Genomic DNA, 24,498 nt, shown 5'->3' on the forward strand with positions numbered 1-24,498 from the left:
GAGCCAGCAGCGAGCAACAGTGAGAAAACTCTGAGCATTGATTAATGCCCGAAAGGTGACAGATGGCAAAGAAAGCAGATCAAAAGAAAGCCGACAGCTTTCTTTAAAAATAGCAAAAACAAACAAAATCCAAGAAATAGCACAGGCAGGTCAAACCCTCTCTGTCACACACAAAGAGCAAAATTGCCACTTGTGGCAGAGGGAAGGAGCAGGGATGAGGGAATGGGTTCCTTCTGCTGGCAGGGAAAAACAGGGTCATTGTTTGGGCTCAGCACACAATTAGGGCACAGTTTCTGCCCCGGCCACTGATGGGGGGAAGCAGCATATTAATGCTTTCAATTAATGTTTTTAAGCCCACAAAATGACACCATCTTGTGATCGGGATTTGCACCCTTGAAGGAAGCAGACAGCCTCTGGGATGATAACACTGATGTGTATTTTGTAAGCAGTTGTAAAAGCCACGGGATGCTGTGGGGCTGGGGTAGCTTTGGGGCAGAGGCAGGCGGGATGGGCAGAAAGCAGATAGGGACGGATAAAAGGTTCTATCAGCGCCGAGTTAAAATCTAATTAATAATGAATAGCCACCTAATTCATCTCCGTAATTAAGAAGTGCAACTCCTAATTGAAAATAATTACTTTTTAATCTAAAATCATTAAAAATAATCAAACATTAGCAAAAAGAAGAAAGGCAGCCCCTAGGAAGGTGTATGAGAAGGTGCAGCTGATTCCCTGCTGTGGGATCCTGCACCAAAGCTTCTCCATGCCCCACAGCTCGTGCCCAGCCCCATATCCATAGGGTGCCCCCACAAGATGTGCCTTAGGCACCCTCTTGGAGGAGCTTGGTTGTTCCTCTCAGCGGGGAGGACCGAAGCCCTTCCTAGCGAGGATCAGGCACCACCTCCCATCTCCATCCCTCAGACCACCCAAGAGCTGCCCTGGGGATGCTCCTGCCACAACCCCCTGCTTCAGCCCACGTTTCCGCTCCTCGTCCCCAGCCCCTAAAATCGATAAGGCAGTCTGTAAGCCCCCCCAGTGTACACGGAGGAGCAGGGAAGTGCCTTACCCACAGCAGGGATAGGTGAGCGGCCTCCTCCACGCCTGGCTGGCAGCGCGCAAGGCCCCGGCTATTTGAGTGTCGCCGTCTCCTCCCCAGCCCCACTTTCGGGGCAGTAAAACTGGCTCTGCCGCCCTCCCCGGCCACCACCCGACGCCCAGAACGTGACCGGTGCTCTTCACACCCGTGAGAGCCTCGCAGACATCTCTGCCTCCAGCGTGGGCAGGAGCACCCAGCACCTTCACCCTCTGCCAGCAAGCCAGGGCGGCTCCGCTGGCCGCAGGGGACCTGCCCCAGGGTCCTGCTGCGGTCAGGACCCTGTTTGATGTAAAATGGAGGGGATTTGGGGGTGTCCTAAAAGCCGTGGTGGCAGGAACCTCCACCAGGTCCTTTCTCTCTCCTCTGTGGGGAGGTGGCAGGAGTATCGGGCCCAGGCATGGCTGCTCGATGCGAGGCAGGGCTCAGCACTCCCAGCTCCTTCTGGTGCTCGTCCTTGCCGCTGGCTTTCGCCCCGACACATCATTAAGCAAGTGTCTGTCAGCAGAGAGCAGTTACCAGCAGGTCTTAACACTTGCATAATGTGCTTCCCCTCTAACGCAATGCCCTCGTTCCTAATAGCACCAATATGGGATAATAACAGGAACAATAATGGCAAGAAGGGCTTGTGTACCTGAAAGCTAATTTGTTTTCTCCACCTAATAAAAGGCATTACCTCTCCCACAAGATTTGCTCCATTTAAACCCTTCAACTCCACAGCAAAGTTGCTCCCGCAGTAATTTTACAGCTGAAATTGCTGCACACGTGGTGTCCCCAACTCTGAGTGAAACTGACCCCGGTACCGCAGAGGGGCAGGCACACAGGTCATCCACCCCAAAACCTGTACAGCTCTGCCCCAAATACAGCTAGGTTAGATCAGGACCTAGCTGTCCTAAAGGAGGGTTTTTTGAGGGAAAGGGTGGATAAAACCTTTGAGGACTCTTTCTGAGTGGAGGAGTTTAGGAAGGCTGGTGGCAGAGTCCTCACTGCAGCAAGTTTCAGAAGCAGTAGCGGTTGTGTTTGCTAGCAGAGATGTTGCAGTTGATGCACAAATCATTCATGGAAATGTTTGGGAATGAGCGATCACAGTAATCCTGCCCAGATCTAGGCACCTGGGGCAAGGATAGGGACAAAGAGCACAGCACTGGGTCCCCAGCAGCACTGGGGAGGACTTTTGGTGTCAGGAATGGCCGGAATCCAATCCTGCTCATCCCAACAGCTCCTGCCACCTCCTTAGGAGGATCCACCCCTCCAAACACTGCACTTGACCTTGTTTTTAAACGCTGACCCCAATGCAGCAGCTGCTGCTCCTTGCCAGCCCCAGCCAGGTGCTCAAAAACCACTCAGCATCCTCCAGCCAGAGCAGCCCAGGGCCTGGGGACACAAAGCATCACCCTGGGGAACTGGCTCTAGGGACCTCCGCAGCTAGCAGCACCTCACAGAACGGTGCTGGTTGCCACCACCACCAGGACACGGGAGGGGGGCAGTTGCTTCCATGTCCAGGCCCCAACCCACACATGAGCTCAGCTGTCACCCAGCAGCAGGCACAAAGCTGCCCTCAAAGAATAGAAGGGAACCTCGCAGCCAGCACCCAAAACACCAGCACAGGGCTGCAGCCGAGCTGCTGTCAAAGTGTAGAGCTGCGAGGGCCTAGCAACACCCCCAGAAAACGTTAATTAGCACAGTACTGGGCATTTACGCCCTCCCACGCTAGATCTTTTATCTGTGCCAAGGAGCCCTTGGCTACAGAAGACCAATCTTTCTGCTTAAATCACATCGCTGTCGACAGCTGCTTATTTATGATCTGGTGTGCACACCTGGGAAAGAAATGCCAAGGCTTTCCTCCTCCTCCTGCCCTGAGCTCTCCCCTTCCTGCCTCTGAGTCAGAGCATTTAATTCCTACTGCGGGTGACCTGGGATAGCTGTCCCCTTGCTCACAGCCACCAGCACTCCTGGCAGCGTAGCTCCTGCTTCTTCCACAGGAGCAGGACAACTGCTCATCGTGCCTGTGTCAGAGGTTTTGCTGCTGCTGAACGTGTGTGTTTTCCTAATGAAAAAAATGAGTCCCGGGGAAGCTGGCTGGGCAAGGGCTGGGAGCACATCTCTCAGCCCACCGGGAGGACCGAGCCTTTTTTATGTTTTAAAGCTTTCCACGGCAGCTGCCAGGAAGCAGCTTTTACAGCTGCAAGTAACGGGCTCTCTCTCCTAAGGAAAGAAAATAATTGTGGCTTTTTTCTCCTCCCAGTCACTGCCAGCATCTTAGCTAACTCTTATCTATTCTCAGCCACCTCTCACCTCCCCAAACACAACCAGAAGTGCTCAAATTACTGCCAGCTCTCATTAGGTTCATGAGCAAGGCGAGGCCAAGCAATAAGACCTCCAGACAGTTGGATGCTGAGTTCTGATGAATCCTTTGGGTAGGAAGATTTCAACAACTGTATGACTGTTCTTGCTGGCAGGCTACTGCAGTCTCTGCACTGGCACCCAAGCGAAGCCGGTTCACGCTTCGTTACTGGCTGCTATAACAAAATCCAGGTGAGCATATGACTGAAAGAATTACCATCTGCATCAAAAAAAAAAAAAAATCACCTCCTTGCCTTTAATTATTAAACTACTCTACACTTAAGCACTGCAGGTCAACTTGGGTTGACAATTTTTCTGGGGAAAAAAAAGCAGCTGGGCTTCAGAAAACCCTGTTATCATTATTCTTTCTCTTCTGACATTTCTGTAAAATGTGGCTTTGTGGCAGGAGCCAAGCTGAGATTTTGCACTGATGCAGGAATTCAGAGCTCAGCTGTGGGAGCTCTCACTCCCCAGCCAGGGTTTAGAGCTCTTTTCTATGAAAGGATAGAGAGACCTTGCCATGAGAGAGACCCCAGCTGTCTCTGCCCCACAGCAGCACCATGCCCTGCCTCAGAAACTGGTCAGGGGTGTGAAGAAAGCACACACAGTTCTTTCCTCCTGCTTGGTTAGTGCCCCACACTACCTTGATAGCTCTTACCTGAAACAGTTGTCAAAACAAATCTTTTTTAAATGTTATCAGTGTAAAGAAAAAGTATATAGTTTATTTAGTGAGATTTTTTTCCCATCCAATCACACTCCTTTCAAGTCCAGTTTTCTTTAAAAATTAAAATAAATACTTTACATTTAGAGACCTTATCAGTCTAACAAGGACTAAAGCAAGGGTTTTTCCATATATGTGTAAAATTGGAGAAGCATTAGCCAAAAAGTGTTCTAATATTAAGGACATTTCTACTGCACAACAGAGCAGAGGAATGCTAAGCCTTCAGTACTGCAGAAATTTGCAAGACCCGCTAAAACCAACACTCAGTCACCTCTGGTTTGCTGTTCTGGACTTAAGCTGCATTTAATCTGTGTTTCTGCTCTTGTGATTCCATCAGAGGCTGCTCCCTCAGAATGGTTAAGCTCAAAAGATAGGAATTGTAAAAAGGAACAGAATAGGGAACTTTCACAGCACAAAAAAAAGATAGATTATGTGAAGCAGCTTCTGAGACAAATTAGGACTCCTGCTAACAGAACCAAATTGCTTCTTCTCCCCCTGCTTTCATATATCTTCCAAAAAGGAGCATTACATTATAGTGTTTTTGCAAAGAAATGGAAAAGAGTGGTATCTGAATCTGAACAGTCTGTGGCTGACATGTCAAATTGCATTAAAAAAAAAAAAAAAAAAGAGAGAGAATCCTCCCACTCCATTCTTGCATTGGATTGCCCAAGGAAGAATCAATCCTTTTTAGCCAGTTCTCATTTATTGCTATAAAGCAAAGTACCCACATTCTTAGGGCCAGATCAGCATTTTTCCAGCTCATGCTGAAGCAAGCATTCTGCAAGAGGATGAGTAACAGCACCCTAGTGAGAGTCCCAGTCCCACATCCCTGAGTCATTAGCAGACACCTTTTGGAAGCTGGGGCTTCTCTTCAGCAACAACAGCTCCATAAGGCATCCTCTCCATTCTATTCTTTCCAGCCTGGAAATTGCAAGGGTGATAATCATAAACATTAGCCTTTTCTTGCATCTCCAATCCAAAGTTCACTTCAACGCAGAGCTTTCAGGAGCCTAATTATGTCTGACTTAAAAATCACACCATGACTTTAGCTAACTCTTTAACTAGCCAGCTGCTGCTCTTTTCTCCAGCATTGTCTCCACAGTCCAGAGAGCTTCTCCAAAGAGCTTGTTAACACATACAGCACAGGGATTTCAGTGAAAAGATACAGTCTATGAAAACAGGGAAGCAGTCTGCATTGTAAAGTCTGTCACGTTGTCCACCAGCCTGGACTATGCTAATCACATTTCTCAACGAGCTCTAAGAGCTGTCATTGCCAGACTGCACTTAATCACTGTTCTTGCAGTAGCAGTGATCAGTTAATCTTTTTCCCTTTAATATCAGCCATTACATCATTCTCCAGCATGGAAAATACGAAGTGGGAAGGTCGAAAGTTCTTAATTAGAAGGATTTTTATTGCTGTGATAGTTCCGTTCTAGCCTCAACAAGAGAGATCTGCAGTACAGGCAGCAAGAGCTGGAAGGCATCTTGGATATATGAAGCACTGTTTGAAGCCTATGAAAATAATTTTAAAAAGAAAAAAAAAAAAGCATGAATAATTATACTACCAATCAGCTTTACTAACCATAAATTCATTTCAAACAGCATTGATTAACATACGTACACGTAAGAAACAGAAACCTATTGCTTGTTGGGTCTTTAAGGTTTCATTCCAGAAATCAATTCAGTATTACTTTTGAGGGGCTTTATGCTACTCAGCATAAAAGCACCTGCCTTAAAAGCAGCCATACAAGATCAGGTGCAATCCAAATGTAGGATACTACTTTGTATAATAGATGAGAAGCATTTATTTCAAAGCAAAGTAAATGTTATGGTGTGTTCTTCCTTCCTGCCACAGCAACAGAAACACCCGTTTCCTGCCACACCTCAGGAGTTTACAAGCACTGAGAACCAACTGAACAGCCGGGAAGTGCTGGGACTCTCGCACGCTAATTTATGAGCTTGTCTGAGGTTTGACTTCAGGCATTTAAATTCCCACTAAAATGCTAGAAATCAGACTGATGAACATCTAGTATGTGTCTTCTGACCCAACATAACTGTCAGCTGAGACCATATAAGGCTCACTGTTCACTAACATTCATGTCTTGTGAAGATCTATGGGCATTTATTAACATTTCTAAGTTAGTAGAGCGGTAAAACGAATCTTAGACCATGGGCTAGAGAACTTTGCATGCTAATTTTCCAAGTATTAGCTTAAAGTTTTAACTTTAACATAACTGACCTCCAAAAACACTCCAGTGATCAAGGGATTAAGCACATCTGCTTTCTCTTTGACCTGCAGAGATCAGACATATATTATCCTGATTGAAAATTTGATCACATTTCTTCAAGCAAGATAAAGCCAAACCCTCAGTAAGGTTAAAAACACCACTGCTTGCTTGGAAGCCAAGTCCCAAGCTGCAGAGGAACTGCCCTGCAGTGTGCAGATAACAACAAAGTAACCCACATAGGCACAATGCAAGACCTACATGAAGACACACATTATATCTCCACATGAACTGTGGACTGATGGAAGATTTAGAGATAAAGACATTATCTTCAGTAACACTTGAGTGTTTTGTAACATCTACAAACTTATTTTCTTCTGTCTCATTAGTACTGTCAGAACCAACCCCCATCATCGTTCCGTGCCAGGCTGAATGCCTCAGGAAGCATTCAAAAGCTCAGATTATGTTCAGCTGCCACAGACTGGAAAACATGGGTCTAAGAGATCAGTTCACAGGGCAAAAAACTGCATGCATAAATGAGCAAGCACAAGAAGCACTTTCTGGCTAAGATCCCAAGGCTGCAATCAACTAATCACATCTCATCCCAAAGAACTATGATGCAAGACTTACCCCTGCAACTGTTAAGCATGTAGTGAACTCTTTAGAGAAAGTTGACAGTTCTTTACACAGCACAATCGTCAGTCTGTGCAAGAAAAGTGGAAAAGCTATGTAGTAAATACAATCTATGAAGAATAACTTTCTTTTAGCATTCCTGTAATACACAAATACCATCTTTACATGTATATAAAGCTAATTTAAACCAAAATTGATATACAGCATCTAAACAGTTCATGAAGATCCAGAAGTTATATGAAAAAAACTGAGGAATGGAAAGGTGAAAATAGGCAATTAAAGCTGAAGATCTGAACCCACATTCAGAAGATTGACCCCGCCATTCAAAAAGGAACTGTACGAACTAGCTTTATCACAGACGAATAACGTTTTCTGAATTAGAAAGTATTGCATATTTCATATACTTGCCAAGTACATTCTGATAAAATGAAAAAGCCCTTCCTGTTATGCATTACTGGTATTACTAGTATACTAAATGACCAGCAAAGAGGTAATCAAAAATCATTTTTATATAACTGTTTCGTCATATTTTAAATGGGTATTTACTAACTCGCACAAGCTTGGAGCAAATATTCTTCTTGGCTATATAAGTTTTTAAGTAGGGTTTCTTCTTTCTTGTCAAGAAATGTCTTTGAACTAGATAAAGCCAGATAAATTATGCTGGGAGATAGCCACCTGTAACAACAGTGATCACCTATGAAGAATTCAAGAGCCCCACATCCCTTGGAATTGTAAAGAAGCATCAGACAGTTTAATCGGTAAGCAAGTTATTGCATGCCACATGCTTACAAAAATATGAACTTACTGTGAAAGCGACTTGGCTCTGTCTGTGGCAGTCACCTCTTCTTTCTGACCATGAAGGAACAAAGCTGCAGTTTTGTGAAACATTTCAATGGAGTATGCTGTCAGTTCCGCCAGGCTTCTAATGGCAAACGCATGGATATCCTGCAAGAGTTAAAAAGATCCCCTATACCATACAAGAAGTAGCAGCTTTTATTATTTAGAACGTTGTGTCATTTACTTGTTATATCTGCCCTTTTGGACCCCAGAATTTGCACAGAAATAGAAACCCGTAAGTTCCAGTCATCACAACTGTAACTTGACAGACAGATAAACACTCTGTGGTCAGATATTGTCTTCTTCCATTGCTCAGTTACCTCCACTGATTTTTTAGCATCATGGTCACCATCTCCAGCTTCTACTTCTTGGTTGTCTTCACTCTCTTTTTCTTCTTTTGGAAGACTACTGTTGAATTGCGCTATCCATTCATGAGCAGATGTCCTCACCTGTATGAAGATGAGCCATAGTTATTTATGGAGCAGAATGAATCCCCCCTTCCCCACAACAAAACACAGAGTGCTGAATCTCTAGGGGAAGCAAACAGCTACATGAAAAGAGTAAGGACAAATTATCCTAGTGCCTCCAGGACCTGTAGAGAGTTGGCTGCACTCACCTAGTTGAAGGCAGTCATTTCTCTACACCAGGGCCATGACTAACAGTTTTAAAAACATGTCTGCAGAATGCTGCTGCCACTTGGTGGATCTGAAGGGTAGTGAAAGGAAGGAAAGGAAGGATTCTTCCTCATACCAGCTTCTGAACATGGTAAAAACAGTTGCTTTGTACCAAGAGGAAGGCTGCAATTCATGACTGTAGGTTGATTTCACTGTGTTGGCTGATGGCTTACTGCTCAGTTATCTTTGCCACCAGATATTACTGCCCAGTGACAGGGCAAAGACACACTGGTGCCTACTGCTTCAGAGCCAGAGGCATTGCAGAGCATGGTTTTGCTTCATAAAGTCAAAGATAAAGGCCTATTTCTTTCACTACCAGTGTCAAAGGATCTAAAACACTGCTTGTATTCATGTCTTTCATATTTTCATCAGCAAAGCAGGATGGAGAAGCAGTTCCTGAAAGAAATCTCTCCAGCTTTTAGAGAATGGGAAATAACTCACCGTGATCAGTTTGTCCGGCTTTGTGGAGATATGCAATTCTGAAAACAGCTCTGTTACTTCCTTCGTGAACTCCTCATCTCCTAAAGAAAAGGCTAATGAATCCCCAGAAAGGACAGATACAGTGGAAAAAGCAGGACTTCAATGCACAGTTAGTTCTGCACACATCTATCAACTGTTTCCTATATTTCTCCTTGAATCATTGATTCAGGAAAGGACGCATCACATCTGGTCTTTTTAATACAACTTACAAGTTAAGTTCTGAAAAGGCAGAGCCACCATTGCCAAAAGATTACCTTTTGCCTTCTCAATCTTGGTTCTTTAGCTAAGGTAATTCCATTTATTTATTTATTTATTTTTTACAGGCAAACAGTCTGCAATCCATCAAATAAACACGGCATTTTACAATGCACTAACTTGTGCATCACCTTGGAGAGTATGAAATATTGCTTAAAGCCCATGGTTCTCCTATTATACATGGCAGGGCAGATGTTAACAGTGGGAGGGATGCTGTGAGATCCATCATGGAAATATAAAAGATGCATTAAATGTTAAATGCTAGCAAGCACAGGTGTAAGCCCTCCCTGATGAGCCATCGAAGTAAAAGCAATGCAAGACATTTACATTTAAATCTGTGTAATCCTCAAGAATCAGATGGCTCCTCTGTATGGAGACACCTCTAAGTCTTTTGGTCTTTGCTGCTAATTCTCATTTAAAAAAAAAAAAAAATCTCTCCCACAGGTTAGACAACTCTATTCAAAGTCCTTCCCTTATGAACAGGGAAACCCAGCATCTCTTTGCATTTGCATCTTGGCTCAAGGTCAGTTGTAGGAAATGCCCAGGAACCAAGCAGATCTAATCCTGCTCTGGCAAGAAATCAAACGGTTTCTGCAACAGAATTAATGCATAGAAGCTTTCCAAAGATGAAGAGCATTGCTACCTGTCATGCTCCTGGCCACAGGCAGTTTTAGGATTAAGCATCCAGCTAAAGAATAACTTAACTGTGGCATCATGCCCAATGCTAGTGCTCTCAGGACTGGCTGGTTCTGCTCTGAGAATTTCATTTAAAACCAGCTTCTCCTCCCAGAACCCAAGGCTCTTACCCTTCTTTTCTTCCTCTTCTTCTTCAAAGAATTCAGCTAAAGAAAACGCTTCTTTGAGTTGCTCCATTTCCTCCTTTAGCGTGTCCAACTCTTCGCCAGAGAGGGCACTTAGAACCAATTTCACCTAATTAGGGGCAGCACAGCCAAAGAGAGAATCTTAAGTCCAGCAAAGAAAAGAAACAGGGTGGAAGATACAGCACTCACACTGTGTGTAAAATCATTACAGAGCAATACTAGGAAAATACCGGGGAAAAGACCTATTCTGCAAAGACCTGTTAGGTACCAATGGATTCTTACGGAGTTATTCAAATAATTTCCTTTATAAAAAACTAAATGACTTCTGAAATACGTTGACCTGCCCCCCTCCCTGCTCCAAGACAGAAGACGATCTCAGCTTTGCCTGCAGTACTCTCTTCCAGACCACAGAGCAAACAAGCTGATGTGAGGAAAGAGTAACTTGTGATAAGCTGTTGAAGAAATACAGGAAGTGAGGCTAGTTAGGTAAAGAGGATCATTCTAGGAGCTGAGGGTAGGACAGGATGCTCCCAAAGTAAACACTAGATCATAACGCAGGGGTCAAAATGACTTTGTGCAATTAATCATTTTGTAGCAAGTTCCAAGTTCTGACTACTTGATTTTGCATGTGTGTACAGACATTTCCGATCTTTTTTCTCACCCAGCTGAACTCAAAAATAGAAGGAAAATTGCTCAAGGCCATTACCTTTGATTCACTCTCTTTGGAAAGCATCTCTAAGGCCTCCAGATGCGAAAGACCTTGAAACTCGTCAAACAGTAATCCATAATGGGCTTTCTTCTCCGTAGCCATGGTAACCTCAGTAGCTGTCTGCTGCTCTTCCTTCTCCTTTGCCTCTCGTAAGACCTGAAAAAGAAAAACAAAGAACTCAGATCAACACAAGAACATATGGAATAGGGGAAGAGAAGGCTTATGGGTTTAACAGTAAGAAATATCTGCTTAATGACAGGACCACAACAGAAGGAAGAACAAGAATCAACAAGGAGTTGATATGAAACAGCCATACCTGAGATAACGTAGAGTTTCTGTTCATTAGGCCCTTTGTCTTTTTGAATCCAGGGTCTCCCTCAGCTATCACATCCATTGTCTTTTTCCCGATGAATTCCAAGGCATCTAGACCTCCACTAATCACGCTTTTCCCCTAGGAAGCAGATTTGGATAGAGTCAGTGCATAAGAGTCACAGAAGACCGAACAGCTTATACTGGGGGCTTTATACAGGCTGTGTTATGCTAGGCACTCACATACAAGCCAAACTGGTCCTTATCACTCTAGAATTCAAAACTAATCACCAAAATCACAGCAGAAAGGCATGGAAAGAGCCACAATACACTATCACCCAACAGTTTAATATAGCACTCAGACAGCTGCAGCAATCTGATGGGAAACATTTTTATTTCATGAAGGAGCTGGTTCTCAGCACATTTAAGTATTTAGTTTTTAATTGCTCCAATCAGAAAACACTAGACCTGTGGGCTGTGTTGGTTGCTAAATTCTTGTTCAAGCCCTAAAAGCAGAAGCAAGCTTTCCATCTGCAGCTCTTTCAGATTCATGGGCAAATTGACAAGACAGCAGATCACAAAAGCACAGTTTCTAAGGGTAATGGGTTCTTTGAAGTGTATTTCTCATGGTCACAGGAGCAAGCTGATTTCCAAGCAATTGAGGCCAGTTTCACAGACGTTTTTGAACACGAGAATGGATTTCATCTCTAGACAGTTCTGTGAAAATCAGTGAAAGTATTCCAGAAATTAGTCTGACCTTCCATTTGGCCACATACTCTAAAGGAAGAGAGCATGGTAACAGAGTGTAGAGGTGACATGCATGGTAATGCACACACCACACAGTCCAATGTTGGGCATCTCTGTTATGCATCAGCATTTTATATAAAACTAACAAAATTCAAGACAACTGACACAGCAAGTGCCAGTTAGAAGCATGGCATGAGATAAAGACTGTCTGAAGGCTGAGATAGTCTCTCACCATTTATGCCACAAAAGCCAAAATTAAAAGTTTCCCGATAAGATAGTTCAGACAATGCTCTCAAGCACATTTTTTCTGCCTTCCCAACTCACTCACTGTGCTTTGGACAGCAGTAGAGATGGTTGATAAAACACCAAGAGCTCCAGCAATAGGAAAGGAACTGCCATCAGCAACCTCATCTGCACTGTTATCATCAGAATTCTCACCTCCTGCAATAGAAGGTAGAAAATTAACTTCCTCACTCTCCCAAAAAGATCCTGTCACCTGCTGAGTGAAGAAAATTAACAAATATGAAGCGTCAGTCAGGATCAGGCCTAGAATTGCTATTATTCTCCCACCTACTTTTCAGAGCAGTAAGCAATAACCTGTTATTTTAGCACTTAGTTATCTACATCAATAGGAGAGATGCAGAGTAATGTTATGATATTTTGGGGCTGATTATATTATAAGATCTGTTTCAGTGTTATTCTTATGCAATAAAAACTGACCTCTTGTAGCATCTCTGGTCTCCGAAGAAATTTCACTAGGACTGGGGATCCCAAGGGTTGTTTCTGCTTTTTCTATGACATTTGAAATACCTTGACCTAGAGAAGACAGCAGTGTTACTTTAACCATGAGGTAAGTTTTATTCCTCATTAGAGCAGAAACAGGATCAGGGTTGCATATTGTTTCTCTACTGTTCTGGCTTCCTCCTGTTCAGAAGAGTTTAACCTGTGCTGACACCTACTACTCTCCATCTTGCTTGCTTGCCAGTTTAATGAACTCAGGTTTCATCTCAGGTTAGCAAAAATTTCATCTCAATTGGCAAAGCTTTAAAACATCAACTGAAAATTATGCAAAGGCCTCAAAAACTTGGAAGTAGTTTTGTTTGTGCACATCTCTTTAATGTTATTGTACCTTTTGGTACAGGTTTTCCCTTTACTTGAACAGTTCTCTTGACATTTTCCAATACTTGCTTCTGTAACAGAAACCCCATTCTCTAGAAACAAGCCCAAAAGCACTAGCTTGTAACATGACATACGGTTACAACATCTATTAAATACCAGAAAGAGACTTACCGACAGTAGCTACTGTGGCAGATGCAGTTGACAGAAGAGATTTCCCCCAGCTTCCCCAGTACCCCCATCCTGTCTGAGCTGCAGGAGAATCTGAGACCTTTAATGAAGAAAAGCAGAAGACAGTGATGCAGATATGATGGTGTCAAGAAGAACACAATCAGCCTGTGATATGTAACTTTTGTGACACTTTTTCTTTTCAAATAAACAGCGATGTCAATTTTTAGAAAAGGAACGAGGCTTACAGTCAGAATTCTTCTGAGCAAAAAGGCGTGAAACACGAAGTCATGTCATTCAGACCTAGCACAGAAACATACCTTGGGGGTGTCAGCAGTGGACTTTTCTGTGGCAGCAGACTGACTTGGGGGTTTGGGTTCAGGTCTTTTCCGAGTCATAGGCACAGGCTCTTGCTCTTTTTCTTTGCTGCTCTCAACGCGGCCACGTTCTTTTGGCTTTTGTTCATTTTCATCTTCATAAGAAGTTTCCTCTTCCAGATTTTCACTGTTGTCTTTTTCAGACATGACTGTGACAATCACAGAAAGCACAGCAGATAGAACAATCACTCCCATTTACACGTTGACATTAGTTTTAAATAATTAAACACAATTCGGATCCCTTCTTGTTGCCACACATACCTGCATTAACAAATTATGTTTTTAAGCGAGCCTGCACACCGCCTTACATCTGGCCACACGAAACGTCACACCTGGAAGTTTAAAGTCCCACGGGAACACGTGGCTTTACCTCACCACCAGACGAAAGAGACAGGCTGATAACTCTGAAAAACAAACGGGGAGGGACAAAAGGTCCTCAGATGATTAAATCCATGACCTGCTTCACCAAAAAAATAAAATAAAAGGGGAGGGTGGGGGGGAACCAAATCGTGTGGGGCTGCTCTGGAGGGTGCTGGACCCCAAAGGGGAGCAGGCCGAGGGGCGTTTGGTTCGTTATTTCGGGTTGAGGTTCTGTGGGGTGTTTGAGGCACCCAGGCCACGAGAGGACCCCGGGAGGCGCCCCAGGAGCCTGAGGAGCCCCAGCACCCCCCCAACCCCACTCCCAGGGCCCTCCCAGGGCCGGCAGGAGGCCGGTCCCGAGCTGCCGGCCTCCCAGCGCCCCCCGTGCTCCCAGCCAACAACCGAGGCCGCTCAGAGCACCTTGGGGCTCCCTAAAACCCCCGATCCCCCCCCCCACAAACCCTCACCGCGGGGCCGGGCGGACCGCACCATCGAGACGCGGCGCAGAGCGGCCCCGGCCGCCTCAACCCGGAAGCGGAGCGGGGCCCGGAAGGGCGAGCGGGGAGGGGGGGGGGGGTAAAGGCGGCCGGGTGGCGGCGGCGGGGCCGGAGGTGTCGGGGTCGCTGTGAGGCTGCCGGTACCGGAGGTACGCGGGGATGGGGCTGGGGCTGGGGCTGGAACCGGGGCCCCCCGAGCTCCTCACAGCGCCTGTGGGAGCCGGGCGGCTGCTCGGTGGTTTATTAAGGGGTGTATGGGGGGTAACAGGGGGGTTATTCGGGCGTGACGTCACGCCCGGTGACGTCAGGGCCCGGTGACGTCACGCCCCGATGACGTCACGCCCCCAAGGCTATCGGGCTGCCCCACGGCCTGGCTCTGGCCCAGCGCCTGGGGCCGGGGCCGCTCGGTTGTCCTGCACCCGCGGTGGGAATTGGGCGGGTTTTAGTAAAAATTTTTAACGATTTTTATCCAATTTTTAGAATTTTTTAACAATTTTTAGCAATTTTTAGTACTGAGAGGGGTGCGGGTTGTTGTTGCCTGCAGCGCGACCTCCCCACAGCGCGAGCCCTGGGCCCTCCTAGGCCCTTTCCCCCAGGCTTGCACCTCCCGCTGGTTTTGGGGCTGGTTTGGGGTTTTGCAGCTCTTTGGGCTGGTTTGGGGGTTTTTCGTTTTTCACCGGAGCCGCTGCAGGCCGAGGGCGAGCTCTCCCTGTGGGCTTGCCCATGCTGGCAGCAGTGGCCGTTGCTCTCCCCAACATCACACCCGTATCACCCCAACATCTCCCAAACTCACATTTTGGGGTTATTGACCACGCTGTGAGCCCTGACCATAGAGCCAAAGAACCTCTCAGGCCCCAGTTTTGCAGCGCTTTATAAAACTGAGCGGTTTTAAGCGTTCTCAGTACTCCCACTGACCTCGGTGGGAGCAGTTAGAGTGCTCTGCATTAAACACACACATTTTTTCAGGCAAAGAGCCAGCGATGACTCACGTAAGCACACACACCGTGGGTTTTCATCTTTTCACTGCAATGTGTTGTTACAGCTCGGTTTCCTAAAGGTTAAATGCGTTGAGCTCAACCTGGGGTCTGGCTGTAAGCTTGCCAGTTTCTGTTCTGCACATTTCGTCTTGCTTGGCTCCAGTACCTTCCTGAAGAACTGTACGGTTGGCACCGCTCGCGCTTTATCCTTTCTGGATCCTTTATCAGCTCCAGCAGCTGTTTTGCATAAGTGTGGTGGTCGAAGAACACGGCTTTTGCAAATCATTGTTCCCAGCAGTAAGACATTGTTGTCTGCTTAACAGGAATGGCTTTTCCAAAAGCGGAACGTGACAAACAATTTATAGCAAATCAGGCCTTTTTTAAGAGTTGAACAGTAAAATTCAGTGACCCTTCACCAATGTTTTATGCGTTATGCAAGCTCAGTGCAGCTATACCAGAGACCATATGCAATTACTGAAGATAATTATTCTTATGAGGAAAAATGTTGCTCAGTATTTCTTGTGTTAAATAATTGAGGTTTCTAATGCTGTTTTAGAAGGAAAGTCACAGACCCTTGGAAATCTAATAATTTAAATTTAATAATTTAAAGTGATGAAAATGACACAGGCAAAGTCGAGGAGGTGCTGGAATTATCTTCTAATAAATCTGAAGCATTATTAGTTGGGAGATTATTGTTTTGGAAGGTTGGAAGTTATTCCATGTGTTCGATTCAGTAACAAAGACCAGGGTTTGTCTTCACTTCAGAGCTGTGATCAGTTGGAGCGGCATCGAATCTTGTGAAGTCAGCTCAGGTGTCAGCGGTCCGTGGCGCTCCAAGTCCTCACCATACAGTAAAGAAATCTGCACGAGGTTACCCAAATGAGCAAGTCTGTTGTCAGCAGCCTTTGGCAGCAGAAATCATTTCCCCAAAGTGTCACTGGAGGAAAGGTCAAAAACAGGAACGAAAGAAGCCGTGGTAGTTTTTTTTGCTTGGTTATTTTTTGTTTGGTTGTTTGTTTTTTTACTGTTGAGCTGTGGAAAAGTAGCTTCATCAGCACAGAGGTGTAGCTGCGCTCTCAGTGCTCATCCCATCTTAAATGAACAGGCAAGAGGCATGATGGAAAATAGTCAGGCCAAAAACAAAAGAAAAGATTTCTGTTTACAGAGAAACAAGCAGAGTGCAGGTTTTCCAGTTTCCCTTGCAGGATTCGGTGGGTGAGTTGGTTAGTCAAGCTTGAAGGAGAGCTGGACACAGCTGTCTTCTTGCCTTCTTTGTTAAGCAGATTTTGGCAACAGCTGCACCAGGAGTGGGTCAGGTACACATTTCTCATCAGATGTCAAATCCGGAGTCTTGTTTGACCTTCGACAATTTATCTTGAACTGAAAAAACTCCTGATCTGGGCAGTGTGTTAGCAGCAAATGTTCCCATTCCTGAATACGCTTAATTAGTCTCCACTGGACAGACAGTTAGTACAGATCAGCTGTACTTATTTATAGTAAATTATTTTTTCATAAGCGATACAAATTCTTTCTGCTTTAGGCAGTGTTTGCCAGTGATTCTGGAAGAACACAGGGAGTGTCTGCATTATTTATTAAGAAAATGTATTCCTTTGTATTGTGGTATTTATGAAATTCAACTCTATTAGCATTTGTTATTGGTTGAAGAAAATGATGGTACCTCTGAAGTCACCCAGACAGTGAGGTGAAGTCAGATATTCTTTAAGATAACATTTAACTCGTGGCTTCTATATTTTGTTAATGTTTTTTTTTAGAGCTCTGGAGCAGTTTAGATAGAATCATAATTTCAGGAAATGCACATTGGATTAGAAACTTTCTTGAATCAGGCTTCCAGGAAAATTTATACCAGATTTTCTCTTAACAGCATCATCTCATTTTGTTGCAAGTTGATTTTATTCTGGCTTTTAAAAAAGAAAAATCTTTGTGTGCAAAGAGCCTCAAGTTAAAGTCTGTATCCCAACATCTTCAAATATCTCGTGCACATGTAAATTTGAAGTGTGAATTCTGTCCCTAGACAAAACATTTTTTCAAGCTGCTTTGAAACACGGGACACAATTTGGTGTAGTGGAGATAATAAGCGAGATACGACAGCTGAGATGTAGCAGCACAAAGCAGAAGATTTTCAATAGCAGTTTGCTGTAAAACAGCAACAACAACAAGAAAAAAGAAAGCAGAAGCAAGGGAGTTTGCAAAAAAAAAAAAAAAGAAAAAAGAAAAAAAAAGGAAGTATGTTTAGACAATCCTGTCCTGATATTCAGAAAGAGACTTCCTCTCTTTGTAGACGACTGCCAAGAGAATTTTCTCAACGCAGGAACCGATAAGCATATTAAATAGTATTTAGACATTTAACGCCGACTGTGCCTTAAAATCAAGTAAGTAGATGTATAAATGCTAAAAATCAGATGTGTGAGTGCTTTATTTCTAGATGCTAAATGGAAAACCAGTGTTGAAAAACCAGGGCTTAAAAGGACTTTCATGTCAGTGTGGAAGGAGGCAGACATTATATCCCCTTTCTTGCTTTTCTGTATCTATTAAGAAAGCCCTTTATTTCCTGTTAATAAATGCAGAGTCCACTTTCTGACCCTAAAGATAGTTGTGCATTTTGAGTAGTCAGTACAAATTGTTCTTTTTTAAAACCTTCTTTCTCTTAATGATTATTGTTCCTGAGATTATTTATTTGGATGGGAAGATGAACATCTAGAGGACCGAAGGTTGTGTTAATGCCTTCTTACCCTCGTTTCATTACTGTGGTCTGAGCAAAGCTGTGATTTGGAACCTCTCGGCTGACAGTTTATGTTATGCTAATCGAAATATGTTTACTGGAAACGAAATTTAAATACACTGTAAGCTTGCTATCATTAATAAACTTAATACTTTTTTTTTTTTTCAGTTGGATTTCCAGTTTCCTCTCCTAATATTGATGGTCTTGAACGTGCATTTGGATCCAAGACATTTTCTATCACCGAACAAATCAAGAGCCTCCTCTCCTATCTCAGAGCAGTACAGACAGTTTAATATCTTATGACCTCACTTCTCCAAATTAAATGAAAAAAGATTTTTCTCTAGCTTTCCATGAAGCTCAGCTGCTGCCTGTTAATTTTGACTGTGAATGTTGATCTTTTGATTGGATTTACACTGGAAAATGTAGCTTCTAATGGAACATCTGCCTTTGGGTCTTTCAATACATCACTTCATCCGGTGCCTCAAGCTTTACTAAGTTCCCCAGCACACCATGATATCATAGCCAAAGAGGGGACCAGTATTTTAATTGAATGTAAACTGAACATCAGCCAATATGAATATATCCTTTGGTATAACTCCAGAGGACACCTGCTTGAACAGAAAGATGAAGGTGAGCTTTTCTGCTATTTTATGACCTTGGGCATTCTGCTTTTATATGATACATGAAAACATCTGAGATTTCATTGTTGTTTTGTTTTCCTATCCTCCCATTTTTACAGTTTGGAAATAGGGAGAGAACAAGCCCCCAAAAGTGTTCTTTGTCCTTTTGCATGTGGTGGAGCAGGAATTATACCTGGGTTCGTGTGTCCTAGCCCATTCATCCTGCAATGGTGCCCTACAGAATTGTTTTGTTCACGAGACATCACAGTATGCAGTGCAAAAGAACTGTCTGCATCCTACCAGATACTAACTGATCTTTTTATTTATTATTGCTCTGGTTTATATTTTATCTTCCCAAATGCATGAATTAAACACGTTTCTCCACAGTTGTGACCTTTTACGAGCTGGCAAACAGTGCTTTAATTTTGTTAGAGGATTTTATAAAGCATGGGATAACTTACTGCATTTATTTTCTGGTTTATGCACCACTGAGACTGCGGAAACCAATACGGTTTGTAATGGCCAAGGATGAAATGCATGATATTTAACTCTTTCATACAGAGAAAGAATGTATTTTTGTAGCCTTGGCTTTTATAGTTCTGTCGCTCTTGTTTTTCATTTAGAAAAAGATGTCTTTTAGAGATCCATGTGTTGTCCTCTATTAGTATTGATGAAGGTCATCGAGCTAATTGATAGGATCTTCTCAGAGGCCGTCTTATGGCTTTAAGTATTCAGTAACCTCTGTGCAGTTAGAATGCCATCTGGAAATTAGTTCAAAGTAGACTAATTAGAAAAATGAGTTATGAAAACTGTTTTTCTTCCAAGTTACAAACCCGTAGGAAATACTGCATAAAACTAGCCTCTTTTATTGATTTCTTTTTACATGAGTTTTGTATATCAGCACTGCATGCTCAGCAGAAAGCTGCGTCTCAAGAAAATCCTGTGTTCTTTTGCCAGCTGAGCCATTTACAGATCCTGATCTTTTTCCTGGGTCACTTGACTTTTGACCGAGAATATACAGAAAATTAGACTTTATAGCAGACAATCTTTCAACACACTGTATTTCAGTGGGTGACAAGTTCTGCTTAATAATTAGATTCCCCATCAGAAAGAACTAGAAATGCAAAAGTGCTCAAGAAAGTGCAGATGAGAGAAAACAGAAGAACCAGAGTAGCGAGTGCACAGAATAATTTACCATCAAGCAGTAAGATTGGTACCTGAGTTAGGGCTTTCTGTGTCACAAGCATGAAAAAGGAGATTTCCATTCTTGGCGTAATTTGTGTAGTGCTAGAAATGGACTGCTTGCTTCAAAGCTCTGTCTCCTGTTTATGGAGCAAGTAGCATGTGTCTAGCTTGCCTCATTATTTTAGTTTCATTAGCTCAGCTTGTTTCTTTTGAATCTCCAGGTGGACGGTGGAAGATTGCTGATAATTCCCTTAACATCACAAAGGTCAGCTTTGCTGACCGGGGGCGATACACGTGTGCGGCTGTTAATCGTAACGAGACCTCGTACTACACAGTCACCCTGAGAGTTATCTTCACCTCGGGAGACATGAGTATCTACTACATGATTGTGTGCCTCGTTGCCTTTGCTATCACCCTCATTTTAAACATAACCCGTCTGTGCATGATGAGCAGCCACCTCCGCAAAACAGAGAAGGCCATTAATGAGTTCTTCAGGACGGAAGGGGCTGAGAAGCTTCAGAAGGCTTTCGAGATAGCCAAGCGTATCCCTATCATTACATCTGCCAAAACGCTGGAGTTGGCCAAAGTCACTCAGTTTAAGACCATGGAGTTTGCTCGGTACATCGAAGAGCTTGCCAGGAGCATTCCCCTTCCACCACTGATCCTTAACTGCAGGGCGTTCATGGAAGAGATCTTTGAGGCTGTGCGAGTTGATGACCCTGATGAAGTGGGCGAGGAGGAAAAGCAAACCCAAGCGTGTGGTACCCAAGCTGCGATATACCCCATCAACCCAGAGATCAAGCGCAGCGATTCGCCAGCCGGGGATTCGGACGATGGATCCATGAATGAGCAAGGTCAAGAGATAGCCGTTCAGGTGTCCATCCACCCCCAGTCAGAAGTGCAGAGCATCGACACAGTTTCTCATGACAGCTGCCAGTTTGCTCCTTCTGAGGAAGGCACCTGCTGAGAGCAGTGACACACTCGTGGAAGAAGCGTGAGTGACTCTAGGACACTGTGAGAAAGGGATCTGCAAACAAGCTGCCTCATCCCATGTGCACCAGAGTTATTTTTTTCCAAATTGCAAGGTGCCAGAACTACTACTGAAATCTGTATTTTCCATCAGTGTTCCTCGGTATTCATCTAACAGTTTCAAGTCTGTTAGAGAAGGCCATTTGAAATACCTGTGGCTTTTATTTTTGAAGCAAGCTTACTAAACTTAAAATATTTACAAGACAGGAATTCTTTGTCCTTGTCTCCTTGGTAGTTTCTGACACTTCTGATCTGTATTAGAAGTGGTCAGGCTGAGCAAAACAACTTGCAATAAGATCTTCTCCTTTGTGAACTCTTAATTTCCTTCACAAAGTGAAACCAGAATCCCTTTTAGCCAATTTTAGTGTCCTGATGAGTTGTGTGCTCTTCTTGAATTGCCTTTTGGTGCGTGTAGCCCATCAGAACCACGGTGAGCTTGAACAAATCTGTTTTGTGTAGTGTGCTTCTATGTTGCTATCACAATGTACTGTACTTAGAAAAAGAATGGCACCAGGATCGGCTGGTGCGTGAAACACATTGGTATAGTTTCAGAGCAGCTTAGAGAACAACCAGGGGATCTCAGTTTTCCATGCATCTGCAGAAAACTTGTGTGTACTCCAGTGTGTGGAAGCGAGTTGTTACAAAGCTTGTCACTTAACCTTGGTGCTGACTGCCAAAGCGCCTTACCCTGGTTCTGTCTCGCAGAGCAGTAAGCAGTACTGCTGGCACCGTCTGTCTGCTGCCTCTGCTGATTCAACTCACTATAGAAAATCCAAAGTTTTGCATTGCATTTGACATTGTTGTGAGAAAGGAATGACAGTAATCATCTAGTGACATAACTTAAACATGAATTTGTCTACAGATCGGGTATCTCAGGCAGTTCTTTCTGAGCAGCATTATAATAAAAGAGGGGAAAAGCAATGACACTCACTTTGCTCTGGCTCGTACTTTCAGAAAGCAGCAGAAGAGAGAGGGTTCAGCAGAGGGGCTGACTGAGCTGCTTGCCCAGCATTGCTTAAAGGACCGGAGTAACTCTGTAGCATGCCCTCTCCTGTCTGTTGAAGGAGTGGCAGAAGGGTGAGGTGCGAGTGCTCACGTCCCTGCCTACACAGCACAGACATACTGCACCGAGGATCTCCTGCATGGCTTCCTCAGCAGTAGAGACCCAGCCTTGTGGAAGTTGTGTGCAGACACGATTCAAGTTTCTCCTTTCACTCGTTGGTGCTGATTTTTTTCTCCTTAGCATTTATAAGTTGTATCACTTAAATAGCATTTTATATCCTGTTGAGATTTAGTAGATGTAAGGCTTGCAAGCACTCCATAAATTAATTTCGTACAACTACTGGAACCATATTGCCATATAATTTTAACAACTTGGCAACAGGAGCACCATTTAATTTCCCACAACTCTTTTTTCTTTTCCTTATTATTACAGAAATGTCAGTTGAACGAGTGATTCTGGAAGGCTGTTCAGGATTCTTAACAGGAATTGACACTACATGACTAGAGATGGAAAACAAGCAGGCACAGTGGTAATAACAGGATGGGGCCTCCTGTTGTAATGCATCCTCATAAAAAAGGATCTAAACAGATTATATTTATCATATCATATCAGAGGATGGGAAACTGACGCATCTATTACTATTTTAAAATACCTCCCGGGGCAAGTTCTGCAGCCAGCCACCGGTAAATGCAGCCTAGTTGGCTTTGGTGTTTTGGGTAAGAGCTGTGTTTTTCAGGAAGAATTAAAATTGCTAGCCCTGTTTATAGCAGTGCTCTGACCAACCTGGTGCCATTTCCAAGTCTGTAGCAAACATTATCTGCTTCAGGGGAATAAAGCCTGCTGTAGACACTTACGACAGACACTGCCCTCAGCAGTAACTTCTTAGCTTCCATAGCTTGATGGCACTTTATGTCCAGGTGAGAAGTTTGTGTAGTTTTGTGTGACCTGTCTGGTTTCTTCAAAAGTTTTTGGTGATCAGTGTTAAAAGATACTCTTGTGGATAAAGGCGTAGTTCTCATAGAAGCCCTGCTGAGGTGCTGCTGGCTTCGCTTTTGTACTACAGCCAGCTCTGCAGGCTTATTGCACATGCATGAGTGTAGATTTGGGAGTTTGCACCATTTTTGGATGTCCTATTTGAAAGAGATGGTGGCCACAAAAGAGGAAAACCTGTTTTAATCTCCTTTGTGCCACACACCTTTGGGATTGTATCCACACCTGCCTTTTTTTCCCTGAAACAGCTCTCCTTGCTTCTGTGAAGCTGTTGCATTACACATGGCAGTAGCATCTTTGACATTTTCCCACATACTATATATGCAATGGAGAGGTGCAGCTACAAAATCGAAGCTCCATTTAATTGCTTCCTAAGAAGCAGTTATGCAACTGTGATTGACAGATGTCTCATCAGACGTGGCAGCTTACAGGCAGCAGAATGACACTAGAGGTGTGTCAGATGGGTGTCAGGAGAGCAGTTTCTAGATTAATTCAATCTGTTCTTTGATTTTTATACTTTATTTACATAGCCCCGAGTTCTTACTAAGCACAGATACTCATTGTCTTCTTGTGTCCTTGTTTCTGCTGGAGAGGAAGGAATGATCTTGCATACAGGTCCTCAGAAATGCAGTTGCCATGTCAATTGCCATAATAGTAAAACTAAGAATTGCCCTAAATTATTACAATATTTTGTTCACTGAATTGATTTCATTCCTGGGAATGAGGCTGTTTTGCAAGAATTTCAGTAAATCAGTGATACTTATTAAATGTAGGAACTGATTCTACTCCCACCGAACTCAATTAGAGCAGATTAGAAGCTCTGGTGTATTTTACAACCAATGTCGCAGGATCTTTATGCATCTGAAAGTGAGGACAGTGGTGATGTTATATAGTAAGTGTGATTTTCAGAGAATGAAACCCGACAGTGATTTCCACACAACTTGTGAACTATTCTTGTTATGTTAACTAGATGTGTGCACTTAAATTTGGTTGATGTGACTAATTGAAAATTAACATTGAAAGATTCCATAAACATCAGTGTTTCTCTCTAACCTTTTCTAGCACAAGGAGATTCTGCAGTGGTTTCCTTGGTCTAAACTAAATTCTTTGACAATCGCAAGGCTATTTTCTCTCTTCTTTGTAACTTCTTTTTATTTTAAATAACGTAAAATCTACTTGTTACCCAAGAGTACCTAAAGATAACTTTGTAGTGGTTATTTGTATTACATGGATTGTAGTGTAACTGTTTAATGTAACCACATAGGATTTCATACTTTCATAAAATGAATTGGTAGATTTGCAAAATAAATTAAAAACAAAAACATCGTTTTGTTAGGGTTTTATTTATTTATTTATTTTTAATCAGTAAGGGGTGGTGAGCAACAGTCTGTCTGAGGTTAAACAGCAGCTGTGTTCAGCTCTGCAGAATGCTGTTAGCAACCCTGATAAAGGTTGCCAGGACATTCAGCCATCTGACAGACAGTTCTTGCTATGATGTCTTTGGGTTTGATGTGTTCTCTGTCTCAAAGTCCCCAGCAGCATCCGTAAAAATTGCTGCCAGCTGCAAAAACAAGTAGTTGCAGACCTGAAAT

General features: G+C 43.6%; 2 protein-coding genes across 3 annotated transcripts; one reads left to right on the forward strand and one right to left on the reverse strand.

Moving 5' to 3' along the window:
• Positions 1–4,835: 4,835 nt before the first annotated feature.
• Positions 4,836–14,482, reverse strand: FAM114A2 (family with sequence similarity 114 member A2). 2 transcript variants are annotated; one of them, XM_068697780.1, is made up of 15 exons: positions 14,333–14,482; positions 13,767–13,909; positions 13,449–13,654; positions 13,135–13,231; positions 12,565–12,660; positions 12,173–12,285; positions 11,105–11,239; positions 10,786–10,944; positions 10,065–10,188; positions 8,965–9,044; positions 8,170–8,298; positions 7,818–7,957; positions 7,010–7,082; positions 6,394–6,447; positions 4,836–5,666 (listed from the first exon to the last, which is right to left on the reverse strand). In XM_068697780.1, the coding sequence occupies exons 3-15, from the start codon at positions 13,650–13,652 to the stop codon at positions 5,565–5,567; spliced, it is 1,506 nt and encodes a 501-aa protein (XP_068553881.1). In that variant the 5' UTR covers positions 13,653–13,654; positions 13,767–13,909; positions 14,333–14,482; the 3' UTR covers positions 4,836–5,564. The 2 variants fall into 2 exon arrangements, with proteins under 2 accessions (XP_068553881.1, XP_068553882.1); XM_068697781.1 differs by having other exon boundaries at positions 14,355–14,476.
• On the forward strand, positions 14,353–24,228 carry MFAP3 (microfibril associated protein 3). The gene is made up of 3 exons (XM_068697782.1): positions 14,353–14,511; positions 18,248–18,709; positions 20,106–24,228. Exons 2-3 carry the CDS (start codon positions 18,430–18,432, stop codon positions 20,849–20,851), a joined length of 1,026 nt encoding a protein of 341 aa, XP_068553883.1. The 5' UTR covers positions 14,353–14,511; positions 18,248–18,429; the 3' UTR covers positions 20,852–24,228.
• The last annotated feature ends 270 nt before the right edge of the window (positions 24,229–24,498 follow it).

This window comes from Anas acuta, chromosome 14, assembly GCF_963932015.1.
Source record: "Anas acuta chromosome 14, bAnaAcu1.1, whole genome shotgun sequence".
Classification (NCBI taxonomy): domain Eukaryota; kingdom Metazoa; phylum Chordata; class Aves; order Anseriformes; family Anatidae; genus Anas; species Anas acuta.

Bases quoted from the DNA above. Each gene is read 5' to 3' on its own strand.
- MFAP3 (XM_068697782.1), top strand. From the start codon at position 18,430: ATGAAGCTCAGCTGCTGCCTGTTAATTTTGACTGTGAATGTTGATCTT. The intron at 18,710-20,105 runs GTGAGCTTTTCT...TTGAATCTCCAG, and splicing joins GCTTGAACAGAAAGATGAAG to GTGGACGGTGGAAGATTGCT.
- FAM114A2 (XM_068697780.1), bottom strand. From the start codon at position 13,652: ATGTCTGAAAAAGACAACAGTGAAAATCTGGAAGAGGAAACTTCTTAT. The intron at 9,045-10,064 runs GTAAGAGCCTTG...CCTTTTCTTTAG, and splicing joins AGAAGAGGAAGAAAAGAAGG to GAGATGAGGAGTTCACGAAG. The intron at 6,448-7,009 runs GTAAGTCTTGCA...TGATCTCTGCAG, and splicing joins CATGCTTAACAGTTGCAGGG to GTCAAAGAGAAAGCAGATGT.